This window comes from Hyla sarda, chromosome 11 (assembly GCF_029499605.1).
Source record: "Hyla sarda isolate aHylSar1 chromosome 11, aHylSar1.hap1, whole genome shotgun sequence".
Taxonomy (NCBI): Eukaryota; Metazoa; Chordata; class Amphibia; order Anura; family Hylidae; genus Hyla; species Hyla sarda.
The window spans coordinates 2340423-2350651 of NC_079199.1; the positions used below are offsets into that span (position 1 = coordinate 2340423).

Consider the following 10229-nt stretch of genomic DNA (forward strand, 5'->3'; position numbering starts at 1 on the left):
TATCAGTACTGGAGCGTTATAAGAGGAGCGGCTGATATCACATATGATGTAATATATAGAGATTATATCAGTACTGGAGCGTTATAAGAGGAGCGGCTGATATCAAAACATATGTAATATATAGAGATTATATCAGTACTGGAGCGTTATAAGAGGAGCGGATGATATCACATATGATGTAATATATAGAGATTATATCAGTACTGGAGCGTTATAAGAGGAGCGGTTGATATCAGTCACTTATGATGTAATATATAGAGATTATATCAGTACTGGAGCGTTATAAGAGGAGCGGCTGATATCATCACATATGATGTAATATATAGAGGTTATATCAGTACTGGAGCGTTATAAGAGGAGCGGCTGATATAATCACATATGATGTAATATATAGAGATTATATCAGTACTGGAGCATTATAAGAGGAGCGGCTGATATCAGTCACATGATGTAATATATAGAGGTTATATCAGTACTGGAGCGTTATAAGAGGAGCGGCTGATATCACATATGATGTAATATATAAAGATTATATCAGTACTGGAGCGTTATAAGAGGAGCGGCTGATATCAGTCACATATGATGTAATATATAGAGGTTATATCAGTACTGGAGCGTTATAAGAGGAGCGGCTGATATCATCACATATGATGTAATATATAGAGATTATATCAGTACTGGAGTGTTATAAGAGGAGCGGCTGATATCAGTCACTTATGATGTAATATATAGAGATTATATCAGTACTGGAGCGTTATAAGAGGAGCGGCTGATATCACATATGATGTAATATATAGAGGTTATATCAGTACTGGAGCGTTATAAGAGGAGCGGCTGATATCATCACATATGATGTAATATATAGAGATTATATCAGTACTGGAGTGTTATAAGAGGAGCGGCTGATATCACATATGATGTAATATATAGAGGTTATATCAGTACTGGAGCGTTATAAGAGGAGCGGCTGATATCATCACATATGATGTAATATATAGAGATTATATCAGTACTGGAGTGTTATAAGAGGAGCGGCTGATATCAGTCACTTATGATGTAATATATAGAGATTATATCAGTACTGGAGCGTTATAAGAGGAGCGGCTGATATCACATATGATGTAATATATAGAGGTTATATCAGTACTGGAGCGTTATAAGAGGAGCGGCTGATATCATCACATATGATGTAATATATAGAGATTATATCAGTACTGGAGTGTTATAAGAGGAGCGGGTGATATCAGTCACTTATGATGTAATAAATAGAGGTTATATCAGTACTGGAGCGTTATAAAAGGAGCGGCTGATATCACATATGATGTAATATATAGAGGTTATATCAGTACTGGAGCGTTATAAGAGGAGCGGCTGATATCATCACATATGATGTAATATATAGAGATTATATCAGTACTGGAGTGTTATAAGAGGAGCGGCTGATATCAGTCACTTATGATGTAATATATAGAGATTATATCAGTACTGGAGCGTTATAAGAGGAGCGGCTGATATCACATATGATGTAATATATAGAGGTTATATCAGTACTGGAGCGTTATAAGAGGAGCGGCTGATATCATCACATATGATGTAATATATAGAGATTATATCAGTACTGGAGTGTTATAAGAGGAGCGGCTGATATCACATATGATGTAATATATAGAGGTTATATCAGTACTGGAGCGTTATAAGAGGAGCGGCTGATATCATCACATATGATGTAATATATAGAGATTATATCAGTACTGGAGTGTTATAAGAGGAGCGGCTGATATCAGTCACTTATGATGTAATATATAGAGATTATATCAGTACTGGAGCGTTATAAGAGGAGCGGCTGATATCACATATGATGTAATATATAGAGGTTATATCAGTACTGGAGCGTTATAAGAGGAGCGGCTGATATCATCACATATGATGTAATATATAGAGATTATATCAGTACTGGAGTGTTATAAGAGGAGCGGGTGATATCAGTCACTTATGATGTAATAAATAGAGGTTATATCAGTACTGGAGCGTTATAAAAGGAGCGGCTGATATCACATATGATGTAATATATAGAGGTTATATCAGTACTGGAGCGTTATAAGAGGAGCGGCTGATATCAGTCACTTATGATGTAATATATAGAGATTATATCAGTACTGGAGCGTTATAAGAGGAGCGGCTGATATCAGTCACTTATGATGTAATATATAGAGATTATATCAGTACTGGAGCGTTATAAGAGGAGCGGCTGATATCAGTCACTTATGATGTAATATATAGAGATTATATCAGTACTGGAGCGTTATAAGAGGAGCGGCTGATATCAGTCACTTATGATGTAATATATAGAGATTATATCAGTACTGGAGCGTTATAAGAGGAGCGGCTGATATCACATATGATGTAATATATAGAGATTATATCAGTACTGGATCATTGGAGCAGGGAGGTTTCTGCTTTTCTGGTTACTTTTCCTACTTACACTACAATAATCCGCTTCTCCTTTACCTAAAATTGATGATAACAGGGAACATTAGATTTAGGACATGTCTTGTTCCTATGGAGTCAGGGGAAGGCTTAAAGTGTACGTGTCACCAACAAAAACATTTTATTAAATGTAGATAATGACATTATATGTATGTTTGTAATATACCTTGATTAAAAAATGTGTATAGTTTTGGGTGAAAAAATGCTGTCTCTGCAGGTATTGCTTGTGTGTCTATAAGGAGTCCAAATAGATGAAGTGAGGACAGGAGAAACAGGGCTCTGTGCAGGCTCCAGGCTTGTCAATGGTCTTGATGTGTGAGCCCATAGCATGTCACAGACCCTCACTGCACAGAGTCCTGCTTGTCCTCAGTATACAGAGCCCTGCTTGTCCTCAGTGTACAGAGCCCTGCTTGTCCTCAATGTACAGAGCCCCGCTTGTCCTCAGTGTACAGAGTCCTGCTTGTCCTCAGTGTACAGAGTCCTGCTTGTCCTCAGTGTACAGAGTCCTGCTTGTCCTCAGTGTACAGAGCCCTGCTTGTCCTCAGTGTACAGAGCCCTGCTTGTCCTCAGTGTACAGAGCCCTGCTTGTCCTCAGTGTACAGAGCCCTGCTTGTCCTCAGTGTATAGAGCCCCGCTTGTCCTCAGTGTACAGAGCCCTGCTTGTCCTCAGTGTACAGAGCCCTGCTTGTCCTCAGTGTACAGAGCCCTGCTTGTCCTCAGTGTACAGAGCCCTGCTTGTCCTCAGTGTACAGAGCCCTGCTTGTCCTCAGTGTACAGAGCCCTGCTTGCCCTCATTGTACAGAGCCCTGCTTGCCCTCAGTGTACAGAGCCCTGCTTGTCATTAGTGTACAGAGCCCTGCTTGTCCTCAGTGTACAGAACCCCGCTTGTCCTCAGTGTACAGAGCCCTGCTTGTCCTCAGTGTACAGAGCCCTGCTTTTCATCTGTGTACAGAGCCCCGCTTGTCCTCAGTGTACAGAGCCCTGCTTGTCATCCGTTTAAAGAGCCCTTCTTGTCCTTAGGGTACAGAGCCCTGCTTGTCCTCAGTGTACAGAGCCCTGCTTGTCCTCAGTGTACAGAGCCCTGCTTGTCCTCAGTGTACAGAGCCCTGCTTGTCCTCAGTGTACAGAGCCCTGCTTGTCCTCAGTGTACAGAGCCCTGCTTGTGCCCAGTGTACAGAGCCCTGCTTGTCCACCCACACTTCCTGTATTTGGACTCCTCACAAAGACACACAGACAACAGCTGTAGGGACAAAAATATACACATTTTTAATCAATGTATATTACAAATATACATATAATGGTATTATCTACATTATATTAAAAAGTTTTTGTTGACAACAGGTACACTTTAATGCCGACTGGTAATTCAGGGGAGGGTTCTGTGGGGGAGTTATTCTGGTGCAGATAAGCTCTGGGGGGGAGGGTCTTAATCTGATGCAGACTGGCTCTGAGGGGGAGGGTCTTATTCTGATGCAGATTGGCTCTTAGGGGGAGGTCTTACTCTGATGCAGATCGGCTCTGGGGGGAGGGTCTTACTCTGATGCAGATCGGCTCTGGGGGGAGGGTCTTATTCTGATGCAGATTGTCTCTTCAGGGGAGGGTCTTATTCTGATGCAAATAGAGATAGAAAAACAAAAAGACCACACAAGGCACCTAGTGCATTATCCTAGGGTGCAAAAGAAAGTAGAAAAGGTGCTGGTATTACGCCGATATCTGGGGTATAGGATGATGAGATGGTGCCGGGAGTGCTGCACTGCTGTCGGGATGTAGATACAGATGAAAGTCTGTCCACAGAGAATGCAAGATAAACCAAAAAGAAGAGATCCCTCTTAGGCACTGCTTCTCCCAACAAATTTCACTTGGACGTGAGTAGATGAAAAATAGGTATTTTTATTGTACCAATGACGCATTTCGATTCACCAAAAGATCACCGAAGTGATCCACTAATTCCCTATATTTCCCATATATTTGTTGAAAGGTATAATCTTTATTAATTTCAAAACACCAACAAAAAAGGAGTTAAAATTTGCAGTGTATCTCTCCTCCTGTATTATTAGTTATCTGTGCCAGCCAGGCATCACCTATTATCTACCTGTGTGTACCTGCAGTGTACACACGGTTGATGGAGGAGTCTACACTGTATATTAAAAAACCTGTCCTATGCCCCCCTCGACATGTTTCACCGCAAGACGCGGCTTTGTCAAGAGGCTTAGCCTAAGCCTCTTGACAAAGCCGCGTCTTGCGGCGAAACATGTCGAGGGGGGCATAGGACAGGTTTTTTAATATACAGTGTAGACTCCTCCATCAACCGTGTGTACACTGCAGGTACACACAGGTAGATAATAGGTGATGCCTGGCTGGCACAGATAACTAATAATACAGGAGGAGAGATACACTGCAAATTTTAACTCCTTTTTTGTTGGTGTTTTGAAATTAATAAAGATTATACCTTTCAACAAATATATGGGAAATATAGGGAATTAGTGGATCACTTCGGTGATCTTTTGGTGAATTGGTTTAAATAACCCTCCATATATTGGTCCGCAGTTGGATCATATAATGACGCATTTCGGGTTCGTACCCTTCCTCAGATTGTCCAAGTGAAATTTGTTGGGAGAAGCAGCACCTAAGAGGGATCTCTTCTTTTTGGTTTATTCTGATGCAGTCAGGTCCTCTGTATAGTGAAGTATATGATGTTAGTGGAGACCATTGTTGTGTCATTCGATGACTTTCCTGACATTGATCACTGACATATGTTTCCTTCTTGTAGGTTCGGCTGTTGGAGATTGAAGCAGACCCTCCATGGAGACAGGACCCTCCACTAACAAGAAAACAAGAAACCTTCAGGAGGAGCTCAGCGTCCTGCTCAGCATCAGTAACTTCATCCTGGGGGAAGGAAGCTTAATCCAGGGCAGGGACCCATCAATGGCAGCGGGTGCCGGCAGTGGAGGAGCCCCGCACCTTTAGCCACGTGGAGCTCTCTTCTTGCCGATTGCCGGACACAAGCACATTAAATGCTGAGATTTGCACTCCTCCTGCTTTGCTTTTGCACCTCTAGTTTTAGCAAGGGCCTTTTATTTCCCCCAAACCAGAGATGGGCCTACAGACAGAACTCTGGCCCAAGGACAGGGTGCCATTTTTTAAGTCGTGGATTGTGTTTGCACTTGGGCTCTCCATGCAGATAAATCTGTCCAGGACCTGCCCCACTGTGTGTCGATGTGACCGGAACTTTGTCTACTGTAACGAGCGGAGTTTGACCTCAGTGCCTCTTGGGATTCCGGAGGGTGTAACAGTGCTCTACCTCCACAATAACCAAATTAACAATGCTGGATTCCCCGCGGAACTGCACAATGTCCAGTCGGTGCACACAGTCTACCTGTATGGCAACCAACTGGATGAGTTCCCCATGAACCTCCCCAAGAATGTCAAAGTGCTTCACCTCCAGGAAAACAACATCCAGACCATCTCCAGGGTGGCGCTCGCTCAGCTGCTGAAACTGGAAGAGCTGCATTTAGATGATAATTCCATCTCCACGGTGGGGGTGGAGGATGGAGCCTTTCGGGAAGCAGTCAGCCTAAAACTGCTCTTCCTGTCCAAGAACCACCTGAGCAGCGTGCCCGTTGGACTTCCATTTGGTCTGCAGGAGTTAAGGTTAGATGAGAACCGCATTGCTACCATTTCAGACCAGGCCTTCCATAACCTGACCGGCTTGGAACGACTGATCCTAGACGGCAACCTCCTCACCAACAAAGGGATTGCCGATGGCACCTTCAGCCATTTACCCAAACTGAAGGAGTTTTCCATGGTACGAAACTCCCTCACGAGCCCCCCTACCGATCTCCAGGGCACCTATTTGGTAAAGTTGAACCTGCAGGACAACCAAATCAACCACATCCCTGTGTCAGCGTTTGCCAAACTGCACAAGCTCGAGAGATTGGATATTTCAAACAACCGTCTCCAACTTTTGGTCAAGGGAGTCTTTGATAACTTAAAGAATCTGAAACAATTGACCGCACGGAACAATCCCTGGTTCTGTGACTGCAGCATCCGATGGGTGACTGAGTGGCTTAAATCTCTTCCAGCTGCTATTAATGTCCGCGCTTTCATGTGCCAGGGGCCAGAGCATTTCCGGGGGATGGCCGTGAGAGAGCTCAATGTTAATCTGCTCTCTTGTCCAACAACCACTCCCGGCATCATACCTGTTACCCAGCCTCTACCGACAACAGCTCTGACCACCCTTCCCCCAACTGTTTTCATCCCTACCCCCACTACAACACCTCCAGCTCCAACCCTGACCCCATCACCTGAACCCATTACTGTGCCTGAGCCAGAAATAGTGGTCATAGAGAAGGTCACCCCCACCAACCGAGAGCGGCTACAACTCTTCATCCGTTTTCTCAATGACACGAGTGTCCAGGTCAGCTGGTTGTCCTCTGTCTCTGTTGTGTCCTACAAGTTGACGTGGGTCAAGATGGGGCACAGCTTGGTGGAGGGCATTGTGCACGAGCGTATAGTGAGTGGGGAGAAGCAACACTTGAGTTTATTGAACCTTGAAGCCAAGTCCACCTACAGGATTTGTTTGGTTCCCTTGGACGCTTTTAATAATTACCGAGCAGGAGAAGAGACTGTCTGCACTGAGGCCACCACCAAAGCTTCTCTGCTCAACGGCAGCAACAGCCCCTCCAGCCACGAGCAGCCCACTACCCAGAGCCTGGGCTCCCCATTTCTGCTGGCTGGCCTCATTGGGGGGGCTGTCATTATTGTACTTGTAGTTCTCCTTAGCATCTTCTGCTGGCATATGCACAAAAAGGGTCGCTACACATCTCAGAAATGGAAATACAACCGCGGCCGCCGGAAAGACGACTACTGCGAGGCGGGAACAAAGAAGGACAACTCAATCCTGGAGATGACGGAAACCAGCTTCCAGATCGTCTCCTTAAACAATGACCAGCTCCTTAAAGGAGGTTTCAGACTGCAGCCCATTTACGCCCCAAATGGGGGCATCACTTACACAGACTGCCACATCCCCAATAACCTGAGGTACTGCAACAATAGCAGCGTTCCAGATCTGGAGCACTGTCACACGTGATGCCCCCAGCCGTGGCCCCGTGTGACCGGACTCAATGGGAGGACATTGTAACATGGAACCCAGACACAATAAGATCCATTTACATTTGATAAATGTTAGCGAGATGCGTTTGTGCATCGGAATTCTCTGTAATTTATACGGTGTACTATATAATGGAATTTAAAACAAAAAAGTGCTATCTTTTCTATTTCCAGTTCATTGCAAACAGTTTTGTAACTCTTTGCTTTTTAAATCTTTAAAATTGCTGAAGTACTGTACAGGGTTGTACAATAAGAACCCGTTTGCCATGATAATACACGATTGTCGTGTCTGGTTTTGTGCACATGGAGGTCACACGTCACATGATCACAGCGCACACGGAGCTCACACGTCACATGATCACAGCGCACATGGAGCTCACACGTCACATGATCACAGCGCACATGGAGCTCACACGTCACATGATCACAGCGCACATGGAGCTCACATGTCACATGATCACAGTGCACATGGAGCTCACACGTCACATGATCACAGCGCACATGGAGCTCACACGTCACATGATTACAGCGCACATGGAGCTCACACGTCACATGATTACAGCGCACATGGAGCTCACACGTCACATGATCACAGCGCACACGGAGCTCACACGTCACATGATCACAGCGCACACGGAGCTCACACGTCACATGATCACAGTGCACACGGAGCTCACACGTCACATGATCACAGCGCACATGGAGCTCACACGTCACATGATCACAGCGCACATTGAGCTCACACGTCACATGATCACAGCGCACATGGAGCTCACACACCACATGATCACAGTGCACATGGAGCTCACATGTCACATGATCACAGCGCACATCGATCTCACACATCACATGATCACAGTGCACATTGAGCTCACATGTCACATGGTCATATTGCACATGGCGCTTACATGATTACAGCGCAGATAACGCTCACACGTCACATGATCACAGTGCACGTCACATGGTCACAGTGCAAATCACTACAGGTCACATGGTCATAGCGCACATAGCGCTCACACATCACATGGTCACAGTGCACATCACTACAGGTCACATGGTCACAGTGCACATTACTACAGGTCACATGGTCACAGTGCACATTACTACAGGTCACATGGTCACAGTGCACATCACTACAGGTCACATGGTCACAGTGCACATTACTACAGGTCACATGGTTACAGCACATAGATTATGTGCACCAAAGTGTCAGACTCTCCCCATGACACCCTGCATCTCCTCTCAGTTTACAGTTTCCATGTAATGCTGCTAAGTAACTTTGGAAAATTCTTTGCTGTGATCTGGATTTATTCTTCAGTCTCCTCCAGAGCTGCAATCCGAATACTCGAGGCTCCTCAGCAGTAACACCTCACAGAGTTACATCACTTAGGTACCAGAGGACATTCTGTGCTGTGATGCATTATGAAAGATGTAGTGTTCACTGCAGCCACAATAAAATCCTTTCAGACACATTGTAGATCCTCTGGAAGAGGCAGACAGACTCAGATTATCTGAACACTGACCAGACTCGCCCTATGACGTCTTAAATCTCCTTTTCTCAGTTTCCAGTTTCCATATAATGCTCCAGAGCTGCACTCACAATTCTCTAAGCTTTCTCGGTGCAGCGCCTCACATGGTTACATCTCCCAGGTTTCTGGTTAGTTGTGTACAGGAAATGCTCTGCTGTGATGCATTGTGGGAAATGTAGTGTTTACAGCAGTGATGGAGAATATTGGGATCCAGTAGATTTATTCTGATGGAGGTTCTGAGGTTTTCTTCCTTCCACTCACTCAGCACCTAAATGGCTGGACAGAGAGCTTCTGCTTCACCCGTATACAAAATCTGGTAGTTACAATGTATACGAATATTTATATAATGTTATAGATTTCTTATCACAGTGAAGAGAGAATCCACAACTGAAGTATAAAATAACTGGAGCTCACTAACAAAATATCACCAGCAGAATAGTGAGTACAGCTCTGGGGTATAATACAGGATATAACTCAGGATCAGTACAGGATAAGTAATGTAATGTATGTACACAGTGACCTCACCAGCAGAATAGTGAGTACAGCTCTGGAGTATAATACAGGATATAACTCAGGATCAGTACAGGATAAGTAATGTAATGTATGTACACAGTGACCTCACCAGCAGAATAGTGAGTACAGCTCTGGGGTATAATACAGGATATAACTCAGGATCAGTACAGGATAAGTAATGTAATGTATGTACACAGTGACCTCACCAGCAGAATAGTGAGTACAGCTCTGGAGTATAATACAGGATATAACTCAGGATCAGTACAGGATAAGTAATGTATGTATACAGTGACCTCACCAGCAGAATAGTGAGTACAGCTCTGGAGTATAATACAGGATATAACTCAGGATCAGTACAGGATAAGTAATGTAATATATGTACACAGTGACCCCCACCAGCAGAATAGTGAGTACAGCTCTGGGGTATAATACAGGATATAACTCAGGATCAGTACAGGATAAGTAATGTAATGTAATGTACACAGTGACCCCCACCAGCAGAATAGTGAGTACAGCTCTGGGGTATAATACAGGATATAACTCAGGATCAGTACAGGATAAGTAATGTAATGTAATGTACACAGTGACCCC

At 44.3% G+C, this 10229-nt stretch overlaps 2 protein-coding genes across 3 annotated transcripts in view; both read left to right on the forward strand.

Annotated features, from left to right (window-relative positions):
* FLRT2 (fibronectin leucine rich transmembrane protein 2) overlaps positions 1 to 7871 on the forward strand; it is a 72771-nt gene extending 64900 nt beyond the window's left edge. For both annotated transcript variants that reach the window (XM_056546307.1, XM_056546308.1), the window contains exon 2: positions 5258 to 7871. In XM_056546307.1, the coding sequence (XP_056402282.1) occupies positions 5582 to 7576 (1995 nt within the window). In that variant the 5' untranslated portion in view covers positions 5258 to 5581 and the 3' untranslated portion in view covers positions 7577 to 7871. The remainder of the gene's footprint in view (positions 1 to 5257) is intronic.
* Positions 7872 to 7899: 28 nt separating this feature from the next.
* Positions 7900 to 8508, forward strand: LOC130295709 (protein PBMUCL2-like). The gene has a single exon (XM_056546735.1). It carries the CDS (start codon positions 7900 to 7902, stop codon positions 8506 to 8508), a length of 609 nt encoding a protein of 202 aa, XP_056402710.1.
* Positions 8509 to 10229: the final 1721 nt, after the last annotated feature.